Raw genomic sequence first — 26,887 nt, 5'->3', positions numbered from 1 at the left:
TCTTATACTGTAAGTCAACTTCCCTTAGAGACCTGCAAGGGGAGAATTGTTATGGATTACTTACCTAAGAACACAGCCCTACACCAAGTGAATACAAGTACAGTACTGCCATATTGTGTAATGCTAATTCCCCTATACCAAGTCAATACTAGCACTGTACTGCCATATGTGTAATTTACAATGCTTTCTTAATCCATAACATGTAAAATATTATAAAAATAGTTACATCATTGATAACAGAATCAAGGAATCTACGTTATCTAATCCCCTATTTTCTCTATCACATTCACCATTCATCAATGAGGTGTCATATGTTTATGTAATTGCCATAAAAATACCCCCATCTCTATTCAATTGTCTAATTATTCCATAAGGTTCATGACCAGTTTAACCACAGTAGTTTGTTCTCTACAGGTGTACGACCATGACAACTATTGCTCAGCCTGATAAAATAAGCATTTCTAGAAAACTGGAATATTCTAATATCCTGCTAAAAATATTCAGAATTGGGAAAGCAATGTCAGTATTACTGTAAATCACTTTTTATTTGCAAGAAATTTTATTTTTGGTTAATTACATGAGACCTGACTGCTCGCAAAAATTTCATTCTCGCATATATTTGTATTGTTTAGGATTATATACAACAGTAATAATTTGTGAAAATTCTCCATTATAATTACTAAATAGCTATCTCATGAAATCAAGGTGTCAGGAGAATATAGTGATCTTCAGTATAAGTTTCATTTTTACATTTAAACGATGTGATTATCAAAAAATTGATTTCACTGTAGCAGTTACGCTTTGTTTCCATGGTAAGAAATAATAGTTACACAAACTAACAGTGGAAAAGTTGACAGTTTCTAATTAAGGTCTGACGACAAGTTGCTCATATATCTGTTTTCTATCTCTTCATAATATATCACAAATAAATCATAATTCCCGTTATCTTGTGATTTTTTAAACTGTTTGTAAATTTCTAAGTAAATAAAAACATCAAGAAATTGTGATACTGGCAATGCTAGTGATTTCCAATAGGATTATGTAGTAAATAGCATCCTCTGGTATCTTGAACAAATGCCTGGTAAGGTACCTCAATTTTTTGTGAGGGAACTTATTAAAGTAGCAATACTTCAATGACAAATTCTTCAAAAAAAAATTATATATATTTGAGGAACATGTCATCTGACCTTAAGTGAAACTCCTGACAGCTTGTTGCATGTAAAGTTAAGTTGACATAAAGTATTTAAATTTGATACCTTAAGATGGAAAATGGATGCCAGCAAAATGGGATAGGGATAATGAGGAAAGTTTAAAATGTAAATACAGTAAACTTCTAATCTCCAACATCAACATCTGGAATACTAGAATACCATGGATGTACGGAAGTGGGTTTAAAGTCCCAACCACTTTTTCCTTATGTATTTTAACCTTAATATCTTGAATCCTCAGATATCTTGGAAGTATTTTCTCATATTGAATTTGAGATAAAAAGGTTTGACCTTTAAGGAATACATCCTTATTTTGGTGTGTATGTGGACAATAACCAACCAAATCACATGATAAGTCTACCAGAAGTATCTTTGCTGCTCATAAAAATTATCAAAGTTTACCATGCAGGTACTTTATCTCATAAAAGCAAAAAAAATGGCATCGATTCCCTAAATAAACACTTTTTGTCCGAGGTATGATTGAGGAAATTTGAGATTATGAGTTTGACGTCTGTAAACCTTGGTATAATTTACCTCCGCCACATCCTGCATAGTCTCCTCATCTATAGTAGACATCTCCACATAACACTTTCCTTTGGAAATTCCCTGCAGCACCCCATAATTACCAAATACCAACTAAAACACAAAACATATTACATGGTATGTTAATTGCTGTACACTTTATAAAATTAAAATATACAATTAATTATAATTAAAATAAAATATAGCAATGATAAACATTTTCTTCATGTTAATATAAAAATATACAACTATGTTTATTACTATTAGTAACACTGATAAACTAAAGACAATGGAGAAATAGTCTAAATTTCTAATACACACATTAGCTAAATCTCACACTATCAATTTTTTTTTTTTCATTAATAACTGTAAAAAATGCAAAATATATTGAAGGCATTATCTGTAGCTACTCCCAATAATCTGGCAAGTATTTGATATCTATTGAACAAAAACTATATGGAGTATGTACAAAGTTCAGGTTTTTCTCAGACAGCCATGGTATTTTTCCTTGAAACACATGCCCTTATATTAACTCCTCTTCTTCCCCAAAGAAATTTCAAATAACATTAAAAACTACAAGTTACATTAAAAGTTACTTTTTTTTGGGTAAATTAAGCTATTGTTTGTTTTCCTGGTTTCAATTTCCTTGTTAATCCTTATAAAGCACAGTTCATATGACAGGTGCTTTGTCCTGGGCACCCTACAATTGGTTCTTATAATTCATAAAGAATTCATTTTTTTTCTCAGCACCAGATGTTGCCCTCCTCCCCCCTTCTCTCCCCCCCTTCCCTATAATTATACATATATCAAAGTGAAATCTGCTCAGTAATTTTAGAGGTGACATAAAAAGATTCCATCCATTCATTCATGACTGCTGTATTATTCCTATCTGAAGAAAATTCTTCTTTCATTTTATTTGTGTATGTGTGTGTGTGTGTGTGGGAGGGGGGGGGGGGGTACTCAGCTGATATTTTGAAGATGCTGAAGTTAAAATGAAACTTCTGATAAAACTTTCTTACATCTTTAACTGCTGTGGAGTCTGCAACACAGGAGAAGGTGATGTCACATGACTGGACTACCTCTGCAGGATTATTCCCCTTGAATGCCCCAGACTTCACAAAATCTCTGCACTAAAAGAAAACATCTTTTTTTTTAATCTATCCACACATATTTTTAGATTTGAAGTGCAGTTTCCCACAGAGCAAAGGACCCTGCAGTTGTTTTTCTTTTGTTTCCTTCCTTTCTTCCATGAAGAATATTATAAATACATGGATATGGAAAATATTTTTTTTAAAAAATCATACACTCTCTCTCCATATTTAAAGATTGGGTTTATATACCTCAAGTATAATATATTGTTCAATTTTATCATTAGGTATTCAGAATATATTAAGTAATTTCCTAATTGCATTAAAAGTGCATTAAAAGTCACTTTGTGCAATGAAAAAAAAATGTCTTGTTTCTTAATTACACTATTAGACACTTATTATGTACATATATCTAAGAAGTGTGATTTTGTCAGCTAAAAAAAGAATGTCCTCCCGGGGCTATAATCTGTCATTAGAAGGTACAAAACACAGGTCACTGAACACAATCCTGTACCTCCCCTCAGAGCTAAGTGGACTCATCCACTTCCCATCAGCAGCTGACATCATGCAAGTGCAAGGTCGATGTTCTATGGAGAGATGGCTGCTATAAATCAATAAGGAGTAAACTAGGAGTCCTTCATTAAGTTCATTTGTAAGTATAGGTACTGTTTGCTTCCCTACAGCATTAAGTCAACAGTCATTAATAGTCAGTAACAATTTTACTATTGGTAATGCAAGTTAGACATATGTTTACTCTGGTTCACCAGGAAATGAAATGTGAGAGTATATCACACACACTGGATTCTTACTGTATGGACAAAATTACTCTATACAAAAGGTAAGGAAATCATTAAAGCATTGTTCAGGAGAAATAAATGAATATTCAACAGCCTGTCTGACTTGACAAGCTAGCCTGATTTCATATCATTTCAATGATGTTCTAAGGTCATGTGAACTTGGAGAGGTGATGTATATTCATTTTATCTACTCTATAAACAATGCACTGTCTGAATCGCCTATGGTATTTATGGCCAGGATTAAAATCTACAAGGACCTCGTAAAAAACAGTAAGTATAGGTATTTCTCACTGTTTTCCTCAAGGCAAGTTGTTAATGAGCAAGCCCTGTACAACCTTGCAGCTCTTCATGGAAACCATATGTTCAAACAATTGACTATGGAGAGAGCTCAAAGACCATTATAGGTACAAAGGAAAAAAACTTAATTACCACAACTCTTTAGAATGCTTATTTTACACAAAACCTTGTAAATCACTGCTAAGTGAAGATCTTGATATTGCAAGGAGAATTGTTTCTGAAGCTTCAACTTATCCAAACAAGAGTATTGATTTTCTGTCAATAGTATTAGTTTATGAGCAAAGCATCCTCATATATAATTGAAGCAGGCAAAATGGAAAAAATTCCCAGATCATGATGAGCTTATATAATAAACAATGGTGGCTGTCTGTCTACTTATAAATTCATCATAGAGAAACTAGTGTATGGCTGACATCACTGACCAGGCAGATAACATCATTAGCCACGGTGAATGTCAACCAAATCCTCTTGATGGTTATGAGTGGCAAAAGGTCAACAGTTGCTCTCAAACCACATCAAAATTTTATGGACAGTTCTCGCAAAGATTAAAACTTTTATGAGAACTTGCATCTGTAGGATGAAGACCATTGTTGTAAATATTTCAAGTATAAGACCAGTGTGCTTACTGCGATGTATATCAGTTTATAGTTCTATAAACAGGTCATTAACATGAGCCTCTGATAAGTGTGTCTCTATCAGTAAGTGACAGTCAGAGATGAACACAATGTTTATCCAAGGTTAAATTTCACTTTGTGATGAACTTCCTCCCTTTGTTTGCTTCTATCCAACAAAGCAACCTCGGAAGGTGCCCCCAGTTCATCCGATAATTCCCACTTACACAAAGGGATTTTCTTGTGTTTCAAAATTACTGTATTGCTAAGTTAGTTTTGTCTCCATGGTATTTAGCCTTTCTAACACAATATTATCTCATTAACACAAAATATGTTTTTCTTTTGATATTTTGTTGTTGACAGACACTTATCAGAATGTCCAACTGTGAACTTGTGTATAACTTACTATTTATTTAGTTGTCAGTCAATATTGTACTGATAATTGGCTGATCAATGTACACTGGGAGTGCTATACTATACAAGATGGTACACAAAAACACAGTTTTCCAACAAATAAGCAAGCAGACAATAAGGATTTTACACTGTCCATTTCCTGTGGTTAGCAAGCATTTATAGCCTATCAGAGCCAGAAACATCACTCTTTTGTTCTAGTCAGACAAATTTTCTTTAAAAACAGATTCATGAAAACAGATGTTTTTGTATTACTTTTATCTGCACTTTGTAATTGATAACATTTTTTTGTATTTTTCAGATTTGAATCATGAGATTGATCACTCCAAAGGGATCGTAGAAAATTAATTTTCTGCTCTCCCGAGTATGAAAATTTAACCCACCACCTTCTCTAAGGTGTCTACCAAGGATGGTAACAGGTAAACTCCTTATTTTGCTCACTATTGCCATTTTCCAAAGTAGCAGCCAACAGATCTGTCCGACCAGATGTGACTGTGATTATACATATCATGTAACAGTGAACTGTTCTAACAGGGGATTATTAACAGTACCACCATATCTACCACAAAATGTCTCGGTTCTACTTCTCAAAGGAAACAGCCTCACTGACCTTGGAAGGCTACCCCTTCTACCAAGTCTACAAGTGCTGGATGTTAGTGACAATGACATCATGGACACGATCAGTGGCTTCACTTCCCTGCCAAATCTGCTAGAGCTAAACTTACATGGCAACAAATTAACAGATTGTCCAGACTTTCACAATTCTGTATTAACTTGGCTAGATATCTCAGGAAATAGCATACAGGGTCTCGATGCCAGTCTCTTTCATTTATCCAACTTAACTTACTTGAATGTAAGCAACAATCCTTTGCAAAATGTTTCCAATCAAGTTTTTGAATATTTAACAGACTTACAGATACTTGATTTGAGTAACACTTCAGCACCTTGGAACAGCCAACTCTCACTGGAAAGTCTCTCAAAGCTAAAGAAAGTCTACCTTGAAAGAAACTCATTTAAAAGGTGTTTCGATATTAAAATGTCGATTAATTCTAGTCAGCTAGAAATAATAGATCTCAGTGAAAATAATATTGCCTCTCTGGAAAACTGTACATTCCGCAAATTGCCAAATTTGAAAGAGCTTTACTTGGATGGAAATAACATTAGTGATCTATCTGAGAAAAGTTTACAATCATTGCCAAGGTTACATGTGCTTTCACTAAATAAAAACAATATAGCAACAATTCAAGACCCTGTCTTTCACTCCTTGCCTCATTTACATACATTATCTTTAAGCAATATGCCCCACTTGTACTATCTGAGTAAGAGGGCCTTCAGTGGACTCCAGGATCTACAGAATTTAGAGTTGAAGAATAACCCACACCTATCATACATCTCTGAGGAACTTTTCAGTGGCATGAAAAGCTTGGTGAGTCTTAACCTGAGTCAGAACAACATATCAACCCTTGCCGAACCTGCATTCCCACCAATGCCAAACACCCTTACTGTAGATATCTCTGGCAACTCACTGGTCTGCGATTGCCACATCGAATGGATAAGTAAAATACTAAAGGCCAATGACTCTTCTATCACTTTTTCTAATTCAAATGACTTGTCATGTACTCTAAATGGATCAAGTGTCTCCCACCCTTTAATACTACAGGATAGCCTCTATTGTCCAGAAACAAGTCTACAACACGTTCACTCGAGAGTGGATTTTCCCATTGGATCTTCAGCAAGGTTAGTTTGCCCTTATCAAGGAGATCCTCCACCTAAAATAACCTGGATCACCCCAAGAAATGTTCAGCTCTTATTCTACAACACCCATACACTGGCCAAGTGGAATTATCCATCTATAACTGATGTACAACAGAACGGATCATTTCATGAAAACCACTACTGGCACTACACAAATGAATATTTTTCGGAACTTGAAGATCACCCTGACAGAGTTGTTGTCCTTGAGGATGGCTCCCTATACATTGACTATGTCTTGCGCATTGATTCAGGTCCTTATAAGTGCATTGTAGAGTCACCCCAGAACAAAAGCACATCACAAATTCTACTTAGGCTAGATTATCAAGTGCTCATGGAAGTTAAAGTTTTTAGTTTATTTGTTGGACTAGGTTGTTCTGCCTCATTCTTCATGCTCAACTTAATTTATGTGTTTATAGCCGCTGCAGCAAGAAAATGCATCAGTCAACGCAGAAGGGAGGCCATAATGCAGTTTCTTGAGAATTTCGACCAATACAAGACAAACAAACTTTCATCTCTACGTGACAACTACTATGGTCAAGTTGCAAGGATACGAGAAACATATCATAATCGCATGACTAAACTTCGCGAAAATTACAATACTCAAATGACCAGATTTCGTGAAGGAGCATCTCACATCAGAGAGGGAACAACACATCGAGTGGACATTATACGAGACAAATATCAGATCAAGCAACGTAAACTCCGTGAATACAGCTCTCAACAACTGCACCAATTACGTGATACCTACAACACTCAGTTACTAAAGGTGCGAGAATATGGGTCTCTCCGATTGAGTAAACTGCATAAGAAGTACAAACTTAAACAAAAACACATGATCAACCTGTTGGACACATTGAACATTGATAATTGTCGAACAATCATTGACAGTGAATGTGTAAGGACTGAGTCTATGTTGTTCGAGCCTGAAGATATTCTCTGCACTCCCGAGTCCAGGTCAATAAGTTCCGGCGAGTATGTCACTGCTAGTTCAAACAATACATCCACTCATGCTAGTCAAGAAACCTTACATGGTTCTGATCCCAGTGATGAGCATATGAACACAGAAAACAGGGGCTTTGTTGTCCATGATGCCATTGCCAGTGATACTCAAGATGGGCTCTCAATAACAATGCCTGTAGCTGAAGAGGAGTCTCGAGAGAGTGTCTCAATAACAATGTCGCTCACTAATTCAAGTGAAGGACTCTCATTAATAATGCCCACAGTTGATTCAGGCCAGACTTTTCATCACAGTCAAGTTACAATTCAACTTGGTGCTGATATTGATATTGATGAAGAAAGTCAAGATTTAGCTCAAAGTTCAGTGTAAAGTCAATGACTGATGTGTGTGTTTTTCTCTACAAAGTATCAAAATATGTTTTTTCTTTAAAATCATCGTAATTTTATTTGCCATTCACCTCATTAGCCCACATGTGAAAATCTTCCTGATTATCAGAAAAATATACTATAAATAAAATATATCAGAACTTTTGACTATTGAACTTGGAGCTGAATTTCTGAGATCTTATTTGAGTAAATATATGTATTCATTATAACCCATTGTTTTTATTACACCTGTTCACACATGAAATCAAATACTAAGAATTCTTCTAGTCGGATCTGGAGTGTTTGTGGATCATAAATCACCCTATTTTTGTTGTAGTCAGAGAAATAAAATATATGTATAAAAAAAAATTAAGTATTTGTCAATAAATACTCAAGATTATTTACATTTTTGATTGTCTTTAATTGGATGTATTATCCAGACCTATTTTCCTATAATTTACCCCTTTTGTTGTTTCTTAGTATTTCAAATGGCACTTGTCAGTAAAATTTGGCTTTTATCCATAAGATTCTCATTATTGTTATTTTTCAGTAAGATTTGACTTTTCTCAGAAAGATTAATAGATTTGACCTTGTCCATTAAAATGATTAAGGTCAAGACCTTAAATGAGTTTAGACTGTCTTTTTGATCCTAGATCCAATATGAATTCATCTTTAATTTTAACGTACACATTTTCCAATACTTTAGGGCTATAATTGAATGGTGTAGAAAATGAAATATTTTCATGATTTCAATTTGAAATTATGTCAAAATTAATCTGAATATACCTACTGTAAAATCACATATTTTCATGGGGTCAAATTTTTGTGGCCACAGGAAAAAATACTGCTTTTAGGGGATTTGATTTCATGGTTGAAGAATTGCAACATTGTGCTGTGTATTTGGAATTTTACTTTTTGTGGAGGACATGAATTGATGGGTCTCAAAAATTAAACCCCTGCGAAAAATGAGTGATTTCACAGTATTTTCAATTTAATCATGATAATATTATTTTAAAGGTCAAGTTTACATTAATTACCATCTTCTGAGAGACTGTAGACAATCTGGATAAATTTCTTTTGTCTAATATGGAAAAAAAACCCTCTTTTTTTCCTTCATTTTTCATTGAATTGGACAGTTTAAAATATGGTTTTTTCATTATGTTTACCTAAAAATTGTGCCCAGTAATACCTTACTCTACCAAGCAATAGTAAGCATCATTAATTACTCAAATTTGAAAAATCATTTACTAGATCTTTGACCTTAAGGTTCATTGATACTCTGATAAGAGAAATAACTCTTAATGTGATAAATGCCTATTATTCCTGTATAAATTTGTTAAAATGTCTTTTTTGACAAATTTTGACCAGAAAGCTATGCTATACTTGTTTGCATTTTACTTAATACATATATTTCTTTTGGAAAATCATACGCCTTTAAGCAAGATTTTATATGAGCAGCCAAATATTTGCTCAATATTTTCTGACTTGTTCCCAGTGAAATTTTTGGTAGCTATGTGAGTTTTCTTTTTTATTTTTAACCATGCTTTGAATTACAATTTGGTACTTGGCATCATGATTCTTTGTGATAAGTTTTATAGGATACTCATAATCCTTCTAATATTGTAAAGGGAGACAATGCTTACACATTTTAGCCAAATTATTTCTTAAAAAGGTTATGGCCAATTTCTCTAAGTTATGAATGAAAACAGAATATTACTATAAATATACCAAGTACACAAGGTGCCCAACCATCATAGCACTGAGGCACACCTTTAGCCTGTTGTGGTGATATTGTAATACCAGCTTTATTTATTGAATACATTCAAGTCCAAGTCTCCTTTTTTTACATGTAGTTGATGACACTGGATTTAACTTTCTTTGATTCTTAACAAAGGAATTTATTTCTGGATGCAGATTTATGTTGATTACACAGGATCTGACTTTTTAATAATTGATTTGCTCAAGTCAGACAAGCTTTTTTAAGAAAGTTAATACTTGTACTATAGTTTGGAATAAACATACCAGGTTCTCTTCAGTCTATAAATACAGCCTGAACTACATTAGGATTCTAAAATCAATTATACAAAATTTTTTATTTATATAAATGATGTGGAAAAAAAAACATAAAAATAAACCAATTTACTGGATTGCTGCACTGGTAAATGACTTTCAGCCCAAGGTATCATGATTTAATTAAGAAATAATGTATCATTTTTAAACATCTATCGGATATAAATACGGGTTGGTCACGAGATCAAATTCCATAAAGCCAGAAGGGCTTTATGGTAAATTTGATCTCATACCAACCCGTATTTATATCCCGATAGATGTTTAAAAACGATCCATTATTACTTATATTTATTACTTATTCGTATTTTATATTTTCCTGATTATAATCTTTAACACGTGAAATGTTGTTTTTTCAAACTAAACAGCACGTATTTGATCCATTGATTGCGCGTCGATCCTTTATGACGTCACTGAGAAATTACGTTGAACGTTTATGACGCGAGGAACCCATGTTTATACAGATAAAAGATACACGTTGCTTTTAATAGTGTTATATAAAAGAAAACATTTGCAAATGTAAATATCAGCATATAATATTAAAATTTTAGCATTTATTTACATAGGAAAGGTTCCTTGCTTACTTAATATTATGAACACAGAATAGTTGCTTGTTCTCTCCCCCCCACCCCCCCACCCCCATTACATTATTTCTACACCAAATATGATTTATAGAGTTACATCCTTATGAAGTTTGATATAAAATTAAAATAAATAATAAACCTGACAAGGGTTGTATATCTTGTATCAATGACTGAACTCCCTCCTACAGAATGTCTATTAGCTGATTCTTGTGTAAAAAGGGAAAAAATCATACATAAATCTTTATTATCACTGTTTAAAACAAAAATGCAATTTTTACATATCCAACAGAAGTTGCAATTGCAGTAAATGGAAACCAATAAAGAAAATGAAAAGCCTGAAAAGCTTCTACCGCACTGAATATGAAAACAATTTCAACAGTTCTTTTGAATTAGGCAGGGGCCTGGGTCCAAACTGACCTGACACCATCGAAAGTACCATAAACAAAAATGGACGCCTGCATATTGTTGAACTGAACTTGTATCTGTGCAACCAGTTAAAGAACTAGGAATGATTTATTTTAATCATACTTTAACAATGTCTATGCATGTTTTTTTTTGGTATCTTCAGATTAAACACATTTTCAGTGACTGCATAATAGCCATGCTACAAGTATGAGCCGCGATCAGGAGAAAGCAGTATATTATGAAACTGCATAACGAGGTTAATTCATTGATTTTTATGACAAAATTGCTTGTAAATTCTGGAAGGGTAAAAATTTAACTTTAAAATTTAATGTTTGTAACCTTCTTGTATGCCCAGTAAATTAGTTTGATGATTTTTACCCTTTACTGGCAGGGTTGGCAAAAAACTGGGAAATACTCGTATTTCCCAGGACGGTGGGAAATACTGGTATTTACCGGGAATTACTGGTATTTACCGGGAAATAAGAAATAGCTACATATTTCATTAATATTGACATTTAGTATACCTTATTGGCTAAGATATCTCCTGGTATCACTTTCCATGATTTAAAAAATTTTGGTTTCCAAGTAATTCATTTTATAAAATCATAACACAGTATACTTATTTACCAGTCATGAGTGTCATTTGTTTCATGCTTGAGTCAGATGTAGTCAGTAAAGGTCCATGAAATTAACTCAAAGATCCCAATTGGGTTTTTTTATCTAAGAAAATTCTTAAATGTAGAGTATGGTATAAATATCAATCCTAAGACATGTAAGAAAGAAGCCTTTCAGTTCTACTCAAGGTAATTATCTCTTAAAACATGAGCACAAAACTGTCCAGAGCAATTTGTTAAAACAACATGATTGTTTGTAATAACTACAGTGTTTATAGAAGGTTTAAAACAAGTTGGTTTTTTTTCATGGATTTATAATTAATAAATTTAATAATTTTACAAAACTGAAAAGAAACTTAAATTGGAAAACTTCAGTTTTATACAGCCAGGGAAATGTTTCAGAATGCTTATATGGGTACTATGGGACCTGGAGTAGTGATACATTCTAAATATGTTCAATTGCAATTTGAGATATATTCCATATTATTCATCTTTTGTTTTTATGTTTATTTTATTTTTGAATTTTGCATAAGATTGAATGAACTAATGAAATAAAAAACTTTAGATTTGTATTTCCCAGTATTTCCCACTTTAGAGAAATTTGTAGTATTTCCCGGGATGGGAAATACTGGTATTTACCAGTGGTAATTCCCACCACTGGTATTTCCCGGCCAACCATGTTTACTGGTAAAGTTATTTCCTTTTAACTTGAAAACTGATTATTCATGTAAATTTAGAAATTAATCCGCAGCAGCTATTGGTATACTGTGGTCCCAACTTTTTTTTATTATGATAAACACAGCATCTGTTTCTTAAAAAAAATAATTGAAGATATACTTGGCGCAATTTTAATTTCACGTTTATAATTGTGATAGTTTTTTTAAAAGTATGTACTATTTTCTCGAATTTATTAATTCAACTGACACCTTTGGTTGTAAATTACGGTTGGAGATCATTCCTAGATTGGCTTTTGACTAACCCTTGATGCCATAAAAAGACAAAAGGCTTACTCAATTTTACACTTACCTTAAGAGCTGTACGATTCCAAACTGTGACCTCATGACCTGACCTTAGCAAATTCATGACCATGCCCTGTCCCATGATTCCCAGTCCCAGAAACCCAATTCGCATAGGAGTGGGTATGACTGATGGTTTGGCGACTGGTTTGACTTTGAGGAGAGTTTCTTCGATCTGAGTTGAGGCTGTGGCATTCCCTGGTGATAATGAGGCCTGGATGTAGCTATTACTGGGTGGGGACATTGGCAGATTGTGCTCAGGCTGTAAAAAAAAAAAAGATGTTACAGTTCAATCCAACCATCTACAGCAAGATGATACAGAAAACATTTCTTAACTAATATGTATATGTACTGTGCACAATGTATGCAATTTTTTTTCTCCCTTAAGGTATGAGTGAAAGACAGATCATATAATTATTGCACTACTTGGTAAAGTACATAACTTGAATATGGATAAGTAATACATGTAAATAAAGTCTTAGAAAATTAGAATTCTGGATTCAAAGTACATTGTTTTCCAAATAACTAATTTGGCTTGTTTAACAGAAATTGACTAGTCCTGCACAGTTGTTCACCATGCTCAACTGTCTCATGGCCATGACGTAATAAACCTACTTGTAAAGAAACAATAAGGGTGATGGGAGAGTGTCAAATGTCCTGTGCTATTCATACATAAAATCATATTTTCAGAAGGCCAAGGGCACAGTTTCCCAGGTCTTTCCCATTATCAAGGGACAACAGTTTGGCTGTTTCCCGAGTTGTCATGAAATAAGTGTTTTATTACCTAACCCACTATATAATTTCTCAAAGTAATGATATAGACACTTTGGTAAAAGTTGGTATTATAATATTTCTTAGTATTATCATGCACTAATAAATTAATGTATATATGTATTGTTTAGTAAACAACATAATGATGACTTGAAGGTTTGAATATAACACTCTAAGTTGGACGTTTAAGGCAAAGATCTATAGTGAGTGAAAGGGGCCTATATTTTTCCCAAATTACCTTCAGAAAAGGTGTTCCTGGCCTCTTCTTTCAAATGATATTAAATTGAATATATATTTATATGGGTATCAGGATTACTCTTCAAATGATAATTTCAAATTGATTGCCATGAAAATGCTTCAATTTATACATAATTCAATATTATAGCTGTAAAGTACGGGAAATTAATCATGATGTCATAATGGATCAGTTCAACCATGCAACAGTTCATTCTGTGACTCTGTAAACAGTTTTGGCTATTTCATATAGGGTTGCATACTGTTAAGGATGAAACAGTACAATACCATACCGTTAATTTTGAAACGATACAGTATTTTTAACAATACGGTACTATACCTTGTAGGGCTGTATCAATATATCGATATGTATCGATATTTCAGAATGTATCGTATCGAAAAAATACCTTCCAAAATGTATCGGACAGGCAGATTTTCTCATAATTCTTTGAAAAAGTTGGGAATTTCAATCACCAAAGGTTATATTTTCACTATTTTGAATTAAAATTGATCAACAATAACATAATCATTAAGGAGATAGCACATATTAGATAAATATTATAATATACATAGACAGTTTTATTTTAACATGTTGTTTTTACAGTCATTAAAAGTTTGAATTTAAAAAGTAATTTGTAGAGACACTGAGACAAGACCATTGAAATGGGTTTTAAAACAATGAGTTTTTATTAAACTCATGCATTAAATGATTTATAGGACTTTTTTGATAGAATTATTATAGAATCCAATATATCAGATATTGCATTATAAAATATTGTATCGTTTCGTATCAAATTGTTTTGCTCAATACACAGCCCTTATACCTCGATGAATGAGAATGAGGGTTCATTTTACAACAAATGTGCTTTCAACCAATCACCAACCTTTCAATGTTATAATCTACAATGAGCTTATAAACTATATGTTAATATTTTAACCTTTTAATAAATGATCAACAAAACAAATAAATTGAATCTCAAACAAATTAATCTGACTAGATACATTATCACAAGTATACACAACCTCCCTGGTTTGGCTGGTACATACAAAAATGCTAAATTCTATTACAACCATGCACTAAACAAAACCTTAGAAAACGGAAAGAGATGCACATCACATTTTTGCCACAATTTGCCTTTTTAATTTACATTTATTATCAGTTTTTATTGATAAAATTAAATAAAACACGATTAATGTGAATGTATTTTAATTTTTTTTAAATATATGTACTGATTTACCTCGAATATCGGCAGTCGAAAGCAAGTATTGATCATACGGCTAATTGTATTCGGCGCGTCGGCGCGCCAGCGCGTCCATCTCAACCCGATATCACAAAAGTATTTTCTCCCTGCATTAAAACACTCAAATGACATCGATTTTCTTTATAATTTAAGCATTATCAGTTATATTAAAGTCGACAGCCCGAGCCCGATTGTATTTTTTTGTTGGGTGGATCCAGAAATTTTTCCCTAGGAGGTGTTGGCTCAAATCGCAAGGGGAAGAGGTCCGAGGCAAAGCTTTAGTAATTTTACTATATCAGTTCAAATAAATTTGAATTTTCCAGGGATCCGGATCCCATTTGATCCATGCATGCCTTACCACAATTTGTGCTAGAGTAATCCGAAATATACCCCAATTTTTTGAGTTGGCCTATACTTTCGATTTCTCTCTCTCTCTCTCTCTCTCTCTCTCTCTCTCTCTCCAAACATTAACTATATACATGTATAGCATTTAAAAATATTTAGTGCTTTGGTTTTTATAAATTTCCTTTATGTATAACAAAAATTTACCGGTATTACGTAATGACCCTAGACATTAACTATATACATGTATAGCATTTAAAAATATTTAGTGCTTTGGTTTTTATAAATTTTCTTTATGTATAACAAAAATTTACCGGTATTACGTAATGACCCTAGACTCTAGAGTTTAACCCCCTTTTTAGAGACTTGATTATCATGGCAATAAGCTGCAAAACATTGGTATCAGTGTTTGACAAATATTCCTTGTTACGTATTAAAATATTACTACTACTAAAAATTAGCTTGTTCTTTATTTGAGCAGGGGGAGTAACTTTAGTTACAGATACATAAAGTCCTGCCTCCCCATATTGTAGTCTTCTCAACCACTTATCTCATTACAAATCCAATCATATAAAATACATCTACAATGGTTCCATCAACATTCCTTAAACATTAATTTTTGTTTTGTTTTGTTTTGTTTTTTTGTTTTTTTTTTGTTTTTTTTTTTTCTGTTTGTTTTGCAGAGTGAAAATTAAAATAGAATTTGATGGTCATTAAAGTAAGAAGCATATCAAAAAGTTTTATGATGACCTGTGTTTACGAAATACTGAATCATTCGCTGATTGCAAAAAAATTGATGCCAATGAAAATTGATAAAACTAGTGTATTAATTAGTGGCCATGAATAAAAGAAACAACAGGCAGTTAAATAATGGTATCAGGTTCGTTCGCCCTATCTACCTGTTCGCATGAGTCCGTTCGCGCAGGGTCCGTTCGCCATTATTCTTGTTCGCCCTATATCTCGTTCGCCCTATTATATATACAGTATATACTATAGTAAATATCAACATTTATTATTAATTTTATTAAATATTTTACTTGGTGTTTTTTTCAAATGTTGCTACAGCATTTTTTTTTATTAACCGTAATCTTAATGAAGTAATTCAAATTTGATATTTATGCTCTTTACATGCTTAATTGATTTAATTATACTTAATAATGTCACTGTAATTTAGGGGATCATACAATCTGCGTTATGTTCAATTAAAGGACTGAGATGTTAATTTCTGTTGGTCTGCTGGGTCTTTGATTAGTACAGGTATAAATTACCGGTATAGTGTGACCACATGCATTCGTCTGTTGTCTCCCGTGTGCAATTTATGTACCAATGTACATATAATTTATTTAAAAAATCCATTGGTTAATTATTCAACTTTCTGCAATATAAATAAGGCGAACGGACCCTGTGCAAACAAGTGATGTTGAAGCTTCAAAAACAAAATTCTATCTATGAAACTTTCTCTTTTTAGCCGAGCGCATTGCTCGTAGAGCAATAGCCGGTTTATGTTACGGTGTTCAACCGGAAATACCGCTTCCTCACCGCCAAATTAAATATGAGTAAGAATATAGTACGTATGCTCAACCACCTTTGAAGCAATACAAACACTTAATTAAACAAATTTAATTTAACTAAGAAATTCTCTAAAAAAAAAAAAAAAAAAAAAAAAAAAATTGATTATATACTTTCTCCCCTTTTCTTCAATAAATTATTTGTTTAAAAGATGCGATAGGTAATTTCATCAAGTCTGCCAGCTTCACATTCTATAGAATAAGTTTGTGTTACTAGGCTAACACTAATGCGGGGAGCATGTGACCCGATGCACACCTTTATGCAAAACTCCCCGCTGAGGACCCGTCTGTGTATAAACGTTTGACCTTGCTGCATCAATGTAAATTCAAACTGCATTTTATTTTATTTTATTTTTTAAACATTTTTTATTTATACTATATGTCATAAATATATTTTTGTGTTACATATTCTTCCAGTGTCTTGTTGTTATTCATCTGTAATTACAATGTATGTTTCATGTAAAACGGACTTGTTCACTTCTCTGTAAATGAGCCCGGCTCTCTGTACTTCTAAGTACTTTGATTATTTATGATATCGAGCCCGATGCTAACAATATTGTATAAGCGATAATTTATTTTATAAACAAAATCTGTTGCGCGAGCGCGCCGACGCGCCGAATACAATTAGCCGATCATACTAAGCATCTAGGGCTGTCACGGTTCCAAAATTTTTCGGGTCGGGTCGGTTCTGTAAATTTTCGGTTCGGTTTCGGGTTTTTCGGGTCGGGTATTTACATCTATTTTAAACCTTAATTTCATAAATTTAACTTGAAAAATCTTTATTTGTTACATTAAATTTACATTGAAGACAAGTCTTAACCATGCGAACGTCTAGAAATCGGTGACTTGGCCTACTATTAGCCACAACCTGACCATTCCTGCTCGTTTTGATAATTGTCTAATACTTCCGTGACAAGTGTTTTGTCATGGAATGAAGTAGATTTCAGTTGTGATGTTTATTTATCACTGTTATCGTCATCATTCCTTTGATTTCGACGCCATTTTTTGTATTAAACAGACTCTAATATATAAACCAGACCCGAACCGAAATCCGGAAAAATGGAACCGGAACCGAACCGAACAACTTGGACCGGTGTCGGGTGGTTACGTTCCGATTCCGTGTTCGACCCGCGTGGTTACGACCTAGGTGGTTTCGACCTACTCTAATAATATATTATATATCCCAACATGTCAATACCTGAGTACAGGGATATTCACTGTGCGGTAAACAAATGGATATTCGGTAGCTGTATATTGTATGGCTTCAGAGATGTGCGTGTCAATAGGCAGTTGTTTCCGTATATGGAGTCAACATGCAGTGAGCAGTGGTGAGAAGGTTTCCTAACATTTTTTTCTACCATCGCGGAGCATGGATGTTGATAAATTTGATTTAGTAATGAATTATATTTGAACAGTTTTCCATAAAAAATAATCAAATACTTCTTCAAGTGTACCGTGAACACATAATTTCATACTTGTCTGCTCTAAATTAGAAAATAAATGTTCTGTTCTGTTCTGTTCATATGCACTGTCTAAACAATGTACGTTTCTCCAAATTAAATTACATACGATAATTAACACAAATATACGTGGTCGATATAAAAAAAATGTAGACGAAAATATAAAATTTTAAACTGTTGAAAGTGTTTTATAATTAATTTCGTTCCGAAGCAATTAATTGCTTTGGAACGAAACCACTCGGGTCGAACATGGATTCGTGTCGAAACCACGCGGGTCGAACAAGTAATCGGAACGTAACCACCCGCATTCCTTGGACCGCGGTTCTCTGTTATTTCGGGTACTCGTGACAGCCCTATAAGCATCCATTTTGTTAATTAGCCTACCCTTTCAAACTTAATCCACACAAATTTGATTTTTTTTTTGGCCCAAATGTGAAATTCTTTGAAAGAAAAAAAAAACTCTCCATGGCTTTAAGTGTTCCTAGATTCTAAAACTGCAACTACATGTAACTACTGCTTGTTAATTCTGCAATACCGAAGTATGCAAAGTCTCTTCAGTCTTAAGATTTTGTGTAGGAATGACTAAGGATTTTGTGATATTTTTTGGAAAAAATTGTGATATATCACGCTATTTTTGCTGATACCCATCCCTAGAAATGACTTCTATGGCCCAAAGATCAATGATAGTTGACCAGACCACCAGGGATAGATATTCATGGTATTTTTTTAATGATAGCAAATGCTAATCACCTTTCAAGCATTCAAATTATTGAAAAACATGTAAAAATGGTAAAGACAATAAACCAAGTCATTTTCTCCTTCTAACTCTGTGAAACCAAATTTTACATTCAGACAGTCAGAGTTCACTTGCCCAAAGAGCAAGTTACTGTAGATTCCTTATTTTTCACAAGTACTTGTTATCGCAAAATTCTCTTTAACGTCAATTTGCAATAACAATAATTCGCGAGTGGATGGTTGATCAAGGGATTTTGCATAGATTTTAGCACCATAAAAATAAAAGCAAGTAATTTTACTTCATGAGTTGTGTTTCTCATGAAATTATGCGATAATCAAGTCCTCTCATATATTTAGAATTCTACAGTAATGTCTATCCCTGACTATATCTCATTTTTGCCAAAATTTTTTATAATCTAAAATTCATAAGACCATATTATGGCTGCATATGATAGACCTTGTTCTAAAATTATGTAGCCAAATTGCTTTTAATGTCCTTTGGCATGCATCCAGTCAGTCAAATGAACTCTACATAGAAACAACAATCAAATTAAAACTCCTACCCTTGGAGATGGTAGTTCTGCTCTGATTTTGGGTTTAAGTTTGTGATCAGGGGACAGGCTGATTTTGCTGGGAGAACCTGTCACTTTAGCAATGACTTTTGCTTTCTTTGGTTTAGGATGTTCTTCTGATGCTGAAGCTCTTTTCCTCTTTGTCTGTGTCTCTGTGGACTATAACAAAGTATGTCTTTAAATGAAATATCCCTCCTGAAGCATGAGGATATCTCAGTATTTTCTTTGATGATGGTTCAACCCAATAACTCATTAGCAGAAATTAATTAACTATTTAAAATCTACATACAATGTACTTCAATCTACTTATTTTATTCATTTTCAAAATATACAGTAAGAAAAAATTAATGAAATCTCAAAGCAAATGAGGTTTGGGGCTTAATAATTCTGAAAATAGGAGAGTATTTCAATTCTTCGAGGCTTAGCATAAATGAATTGTCCCTATCATGCATAGAATGTGCTTTTCATTTATAAACTTGATTTTTATCTATTTGTGATCCAAAACCCACAATCCAGATTTTTTTTATGTTTATAAGAGTAGTCTTGATATGGTTTTGGAATGTTATTATACGTTTAACTTTCACACACCCTCAGTAGTATATGATGTTATGTAAATGATTTCTTTGTTCTGCCTACCTTACTGGTTTCCTTTCCCTCTTCTGTTTTCCTTCTTTGCTAAAATAAGAATAAATTATATAAAAGAAAACATCAGGACTTAAAAGACCATTCAGCAGAAGAAAAAAAAAATTGCAAAAACAGAAATGAAAAGGTTGCATATAGCATAAGATTTAAAGAAAATATTTCAAAATACTGAAAAGAAGATGCGCAAGCATTGAGGTAAATAATAAATATACAGATACATGTATACACACAGACATATACATATACCATTGAAAAATGGAATCCAAATATTTGAAACAATGCAATACCTTTTTCCCCTTCAACGGTTCTCTTGTGTAATCCTTCTGAGGACTTGCTGATGGTTTTCCTGGAAAGATCTGGGCCAATTCTTCATCAATTGATGGTAATTCCTGTGTCTTAAATGTTTTCTGAAGATCCAAAAATACATAAATAACAATAATACATATGTAATAAATAAAATTTATAATAAGAATAATTGGACATTTTCACCAAGAGTCAAACTATCAGAATGTTAAGCGCACACTTGGTCTTATGTGATCTTTAAAGCATATGTCGGTAAAGTAGCTGTTTCTCGCATTTGATTATTTTTTACTGTAACTTTTTTTTTACCTAATAAACATTTATCTCACAAAACTTGAGGACAAACAAAAGTTTGGTATCAAAAACGTTTTTCACGGAAAAAAGGAAACGAAGATAAACAAAAAAAATAACAGAATACAATTTACTTACAATAAATGGTTTTTCCTTTAGTTCATCTTCAATTGCTTCCAAGGCTTCCTTGAATCCTTTGGGAATTCTTTTTGAAAGTTTGAACTTGTCTCTGTGGTCACTATACAAGTAGACATTTTCCTCTGGAATCCAAGCACTAAAAGAAAATAGCTAAGCATAAAACTAGCGCCAGAGAAAATACTTAAACTTCATTTTTAATGGATAAATTCTTTTATAAACGTGATTAATATGTTATTCATCTATTTAAAAAAAATAATGGGGGGGGGGGGGGGAGGGGGGAGCACTGCTTGCACATATATATAGATGACTTGATAAAACTCTGAAGTTCAAGACACCTACTAAAAATCTTCAGGATATTGAGTATTCCAGAGATCTAGATATACATGTCATCAGCATTCATTCTAAATGTTTTCTTATTTTAATTTCAATTTGCATTTTTCATTTACAATGAATAAAATATCAGGTATTTTATTACATATTAGGACTAGCAAAACACTCAAAAAAATCAAGAACTTTTATTTCAGAAGAACCAGGTTCAAAGGCTGGAGGGTACAGATGCATGATAATTAAGGCGGCTGGGGGGTTGTGGCCATTTTCAGACTATATTGATCTCCTTTAGAAGAAGAGCTCTATATAACGATATACAAAAATGATCAAATTTTAAAAATAAAATGTATGAAATTTTTTTTTTACCAAATGATAGTTGACAGCTTAAGATATCATATCTAAAAAAATTAAGTTATATTTGATGGTTAATTTGTTGACCCCCCAGCCTCCTTAAGAGAAAAGATCAGGACTGGCACCCAACTTTGGCAAATCCAAAAATTTTATAAATAAAGTTATAGCCATTAAGAATTACCTTTATTTTGTAAAATGACAAAAGAGTATATTATTTATAAAAGCAAATTATGCTACATATTTAATTGTCATTTGATATACTTTCTACGTCTAAATTTTTCCTGTATATTTTAGCACTCATAATGTTTTCCCCTACAGTATGAGACATTGGTTTTATTGTAAACATTGAAATTTATGGGTATGGGGGTAATTTATACTAAATACATCATTTGAAAAATTTTGCATAATTATCCCCCTTGTGAACCAAAGCCTTTATACATGTTTTATTCAGTTTTTATCAATATGTTATTCAAGTATTGTGGAAATAACCCAAATATGAAATAAGGTACTATTTTGCATAATTAACAACATGCGTAAATATACAAGTTTAAAATAGTACATATGTCTTTCTTCAACATAACCTGAAAAACATCACATATGGAACACTGTTCAAGGCATCACTCTCACCAGAAGGCATTCCAGAGATTTTAAGAAATTCATGCTTGAATGATTGATAATATTATACTATGGTCATACTTACTAGTTTTCGGATCCAAAGAAAAACACAAAGTGGTGCACTTTCTTGTTATTGGCAGGCTTCTTCACTTCAGGCTTAGGCTCTATAATCTACAAATGTAAATATTAATGTAAATATGATTATTTATAGAGATGATTTCATATGGTTAATGGTGATACAATTCAATTGCTTCAATTATTATACTTTAAGAGAACTTTTTAAAAGATGAAACTACACTTGACTCCATTTTATTTTAACAGTGCTATGCAAAATTTAAAATTGAACAAAAATAAATTACCATTTATTATTCTATTATATGAATAAGCTTAGAAGTACAGACCTATTTACATTGAGAGGCATTTTTGAAAATGGAATAGTCATATTTTTTCAATCTTGCATTTCTGAGAGGTTTGCACCCTCTTGAAATTCAAAAGAAACTCTTAATATGATCTGCACCTATATACCAAGAACAAAGAAGGTTTTGTTTTGTAATTTTGATGCAAGCATCTATTTTGTTTAAAAAAGAATGGAGGTATACAAGACAAGCACAATCCCCACAATAGAATGGAGACTTAACCCATTCATGTTCAAAAATCAATTTTTATTGCCTCAACAGATCCATTTCCCACTTAAATATATATACAGGTTTCTCCCTAGGCATTGAAATAGGAGGGGACATTAAAAAAGTAAAAGGGGTTCTGGGGTTCTTTCCCTAACAGAGAGTTTAGGGGGAGTACCAGAATTACTGGGGGGATAATATCTTTATAGGCAGGGAAATTCCCCAGCCCCTGGGTCTTAGGGACAACCTTGTATATAAATCAAATTTTTTAAAAAAAAATTCTTATTTTCTTATATATATGTGTGTCCTTTATAAAAGCTTCATTTGGAATTTTTCAACAAGCTATCACTTAAATATTATTTTGGTAATTGTATGGTATGGATCAAAATATGGTTGTTATAACATGATTCTCAAGTGACGCAATATGAAAAAAAAATCAAAACTGAGAGACGTGCAGGTATAGTCCATTATCTTTTAAACAATACATCCATATGTATTCATCAAAGAGGACTCACCAAAAAGGCAAAAAAAAAAATGAATTTGAATTCGTGTTGCTTTAAATATCAACTCACCCTACGGCATCATTATTTGTTTTGAATTACCTCCCTTTCAACGCTGATACATTAAAATCATTCTGCCCTTCTCAAAACAGACGTATGTTTGTTGATTCATTGTTATCAAATGGGAGATCAGTGGAGGTTCAATGTGATTATTAAGAAATATTTATCAAAAATTTGGCTGAAAATATGCTGGGTATTACGAATGGGCAGGTAACTCTGAGTAAGTCTAGAAGATAAACCGGAGAAGAGTCGGTGCTCGTGCTTACCTTTCCCGGCCATGCCGGAAATCCCTTCATCTTTGCCCTGCAAGTATAGATATAAAATTAATACCAAAACATTTCTGACCTGCAAAACCACTGATGAAACAAAAGAACGTGTGATCTGCACTGTTTTCTTACCACACCAAATCGTCGATTTCAAAACCAGTCGCCATGATTATTGGAATTATGGGACAGTTTATTCTAAATGGCGTGGGTAGAATTGCAGAAGGTAGGATTCTAAAAATCCGGATACCCTCTCTCCCCCCCCCCCCCCCCTCTCTGATTTTTGGATTCTTTAAAACTTTTTTTTTTAATTTTGTTTCATTTATCGTTCTCCCCCTTTCTGCTTTTTTAAAATAAAATATTTTCTCCCTCAAAATACGACGCATACGCAACTCAAGTAAAATATTCTACACACACGACAGGACTAGGTACCATTGCATTATTCAGGCTGTTTCTGTCAACATCAGCAAGAATATATGAAAGATCACTTTAAAGAGACCTGAACACAGTTGCATTGTTTACATTTTAAATTTCTATGCTTATTCAAAACAAAAACAAAAAAAGAGAAATAAAATAAAGATAAACCAGTTAAATAAATTAAACTTAAATGAATATTCTTAGAATTTTATCAGGCCCGTAGGAAGCAATTTCACTTTGAGGGGGCACAAACATACATTTTCATTTGGGGGGCACTATCAACTACCAAAATTCCTTGACAAGCAAAAAAAGGTCATCAGACGTTATTATTGAGGGGGCACAAGCTATAGTATTCTATATATCGGCAAAATTATTGGGGGGGGCACGCCCCCCCCGTGCCCCCCCCCCCGGTTCCTACGGCCATGTTTATAACAACGAAATTCTTCTTTACATCAGGTCAAACAAATGTTTTTGTGAATATGGTACAAGCTCTGCTATTGTTGATGTTTACGTTTCACCGGGTTTGTTCGATTTGTTAAACTATGCACACATCACTGATCACGGACTGACAATAGTGGTGAGTTGGTTTTGCTTTCTCACATTTCTACTCTAAATTTTCTGGAATATAGTTTTAATATTTTTCATTTATACAGAATAAAATTTCTACTTTTCTTAAGTATTGTTTATTTGTGAAAGTGCAAGGATGTCTCAATCAAACGCGTCCCGAAATTCGTAGTTTCAATAATTTAATAAAAAGATTTTGAACATACTTTCTTATTTTTCAGTGTGAAATGCTATAGCAACATCGGTGTTAAATTATGATATTTTACAGAAAACTTGAGAAAGTATGAACTTCAAATCTGTGTAGAAGCCCCTTAAATTAAAAACGAGATATTTAATTATACTGTTTAAACGAAATAACACAAACCTTCAACCAACAGGATGCGTAGCATTTTATTCATCAGAAATAAAGATATAAATAACATAATTTTTTTTAAAGTTTTTTTCTAAGAATCTGAAATAATATTTATTAAGTATGTGCATACCGTTAATTTCACGCCTCCTTCCCACCCCCTTTCACCGCTCCTTTATGCTTTGAACAAGTTCAATCTTCTGGGAGCAATTTGAGAATTGAAAAAAGGACGATAAAGAAAATGAAACTCACATTTGTTTCTCCTTCCAAATTGTTCACTGTGACCGAGAGGCGTAGAGGTAGATCAAAGCTTTATTTATTTATTTATTTATTTGGTTTTTTTTATTTGTTTGTTTTCCAAGAGTATGGTAAATACATATAAACTAAGTTACTATGTATTATCGTAATACTTATGTATGTAGCAAGTGAAACAGGGGAAATCTAGGTGATGAGGACGGTCAATCTGTGGACCTAAACGAATGAAAATTTCAATTCTTAAAATAAAAGGGAAAAAATGTAAAAGAAAATATAAGAATTTTTATTTTATAAGGGCAAAAATATAGTTCTCTCTGCAGACTATTACACAGCCTTTAATTTTATTTCATATTTATTTAACTTTTTAAAATTTTGCATACATGAATACATGAAAAATAGTTTTATATTAGGCCATCTTAAAAAAAAATGTTAGTTTGCCTTCTCCCGACCGACTGACTGAAAACGGCCCGACTCATTTTTTTTAACCTCAGGAAACAATTACTTTTTTAAAATTAATTCCGAAAATTTCTCCTCCCATTATTAACTTCATATTCATAAGTTATTTTTTAATAATAAAAAAAACTTACCTACCGATACCCACTTTTTATCCTGAGTTTTCACATTGTTAAAGATTGCACGGACACTGGAATCGCACACACTCGGAGCTTTCCGGTGCAACTTGTTAGTTCGTATACATGACGGAAAGGTCCGAGGAAATACGAAAGCCTATTTACTCCTCCTGACCTCACTCCGATGTAATAAGAATGATTTGAAGTTACATTTATGAAAAATATCCGAATAATAACAAAAGTAACTAGATCATGTTGATTTTTGTATCAACAATTCTTAGAAGAACAAAACAAAACAATTATTGCTTAGATACATATTTTAAAGAATCTTTTTGTATTTATGTTGACGTCGCGGAAGAATTTGCCTTATTTCCGAACATCTGTAAATAGGGTAATAATGGAGGAAAACTGCTGAATACTCCAGAAATTATATTTATCTTTGTGAAAATTTTCATATCTCTGTCTACGAATGACTGATGGAACTTCCAATGTTCATACCAAAACTTGTTTGTACAGAGCATCGACTTTAATCAGTTTAGTGTTGTGAAACGTACATGGAACTTGTGTCATAATGTAGACGAAATAGACATATTGGGACCACTTCTTCGTGGAATGACATGAAGTCACAAACATTATCTCTAAATTCCTAAGTCTGTATATTGGAAACAGTCATAAAATTTATTGAAATCACAATGGACCACACAAGGAACAGGTACGTTGATAACCAAATATATCCCTAAAAGCACTACATCCATATATGGAGCGTTGAACTGTTTGACATCTCTGCATGGCCTTGTTCAGATATGCTAGACAACAAATCAGACACCAAAGAAAGTGAACTACCCGACCCGACTTTTCACTATTCTTGCTTAAAGACACGTTTACATGCATATTTTCATATCAACTAGTTTTCACTGAGAATTTTAGATTTGTGGTTCAATATATGTGCCATTGATATGTTTACTATGCACACACAATTATTTTTTTTAAAAATTATTAATGGAA

General features: G+C 32.9%; 3 protein-coding genes across 4 annotated transcripts in view; 2 read left to right on the top strand and 1 right to left on the bottom strand.

Annotated features, from left to right (window-relative positions):
* Positions 1-23,926, bottom strand: part of LOC133197103 (uncharacterized) — a 29,783-nt gene extending 5,857 nt beyond the window's left edge. The window contains exons 1-10 of the mRNA XM_061332947.1: positions 23,864-23,926; positions 23,732-23,768; positions 22,371-22,456; positions 20,993-21,128; positions 20,551-20,670; positions 20,258-20,296; positions 19,613-19,780; positions 12,709-12,960; positions 2,750-2,860; positions 1,743-1,844 (exon numbers count right to left, since the gene is read on the bottom strand). Of these exons, the coding sequence (XP_061188931.1) occupies positions 1,743-1,844; positions 2,750-2,860; positions 12,709-12,960; positions 19,613-19,780; positions 20,258-20,296; positions 20,551-20,670; positions 20,993-21,128; positions 22,371-22,456; positions 23,732-23,768; positions 23,864-23,898 (1,086 nt within the window). The 5' untranslated portion in view covers positions 23,899-23,926. The remainder of the gene's footprint in view (positions 1-1,742; positions 1,845-2,749; positions 2,861-12,708; positions 12,961-19,612; positions 19,781-20,257; positions 20,297-20,550; positions 20,671-20,992; positions 21,129-22,370; positions 22,457-23,731; positions 23,769-23,863) is intronic.
* Positions 3,344-8,412, top strand: LOC133197102 (leucine-rich repeat neuronal protein 1-like). Of its 2 annotated transcripts, none has more exons than XM_061332944.1 (2): positions 3,344-3,470; positions 5,236-8,412. In XM_061332944.1, exon 2 carries the CDS (start codon positions 5,344-5,346, stop codon positions 8,014-8,016), a length of 2,673 nt encoding a protein of 890 aa, XP_061188928.1. In that variant the 5' UTR covers positions 3,344-3,470; positions 5,236-5,343; the 3' UTR covers positions 8,017-8,412. The 2 variants fall into 2 exon arrangements, with proteins under 2 accessions (XP_061188928.1, XP_061188929.1); XM_061332945.1 differs by lacking the exon at positions 3,344-3,470 and adding an exon at positions 3,775-3,885.
* Positions 23,927-26,248: 2,322 nt separating the features above from the next.
* Positions 26,249-26,887, top strand: part of LOC133197101 (AF4/FMR2 family member 4-like) — a 41,070-nt gene continuing 40,431 nt past the window's right edge. The window contains exon 1 of the mRNA XM_061332943.1: positions 26,249-26,594. Coding sequence (XP_061188927.1) covers positions 26,575-26,594 — 20 coding nt within the window. The 5' untranslated portion in view covers positions 26,249-26,574. The remainder of the gene's footprint in view (positions 26,595-26,887) is intronic.

This window comes from Saccostrea echinata, unplaced genomic scaffold (assembly GCF_033153115.1).
Source record: "Saccostrea echinata isolate AGI-Se365-2 ecotype Australia unplaced genomic scaffold, CSIRO_AGI_Sech_v1 ptg000030l, whole genome shotgun sequence".
In the NCBI taxonomy this organism is placed as follows: Eukaryota; Metazoa; Mollusca; class Bivalvia; order Ostreida; family Ostreidae; genus Saccostrea; species Saccostrea echinata.
The sequence above is the reverse complement of the archived record's forward strand: the minus strand, read 5'-3'. Positions and strand labels throughout refer to the sequence as shown.

Coding starts and splice junctions, on each gene's coding strand:
- LOC133197102 (XM_061332944.1), top strand. CDS start 5,344: ATGGTAACAGGTAAACTCCTTATTTTGCTCACTATTGCCATTTTCCAA.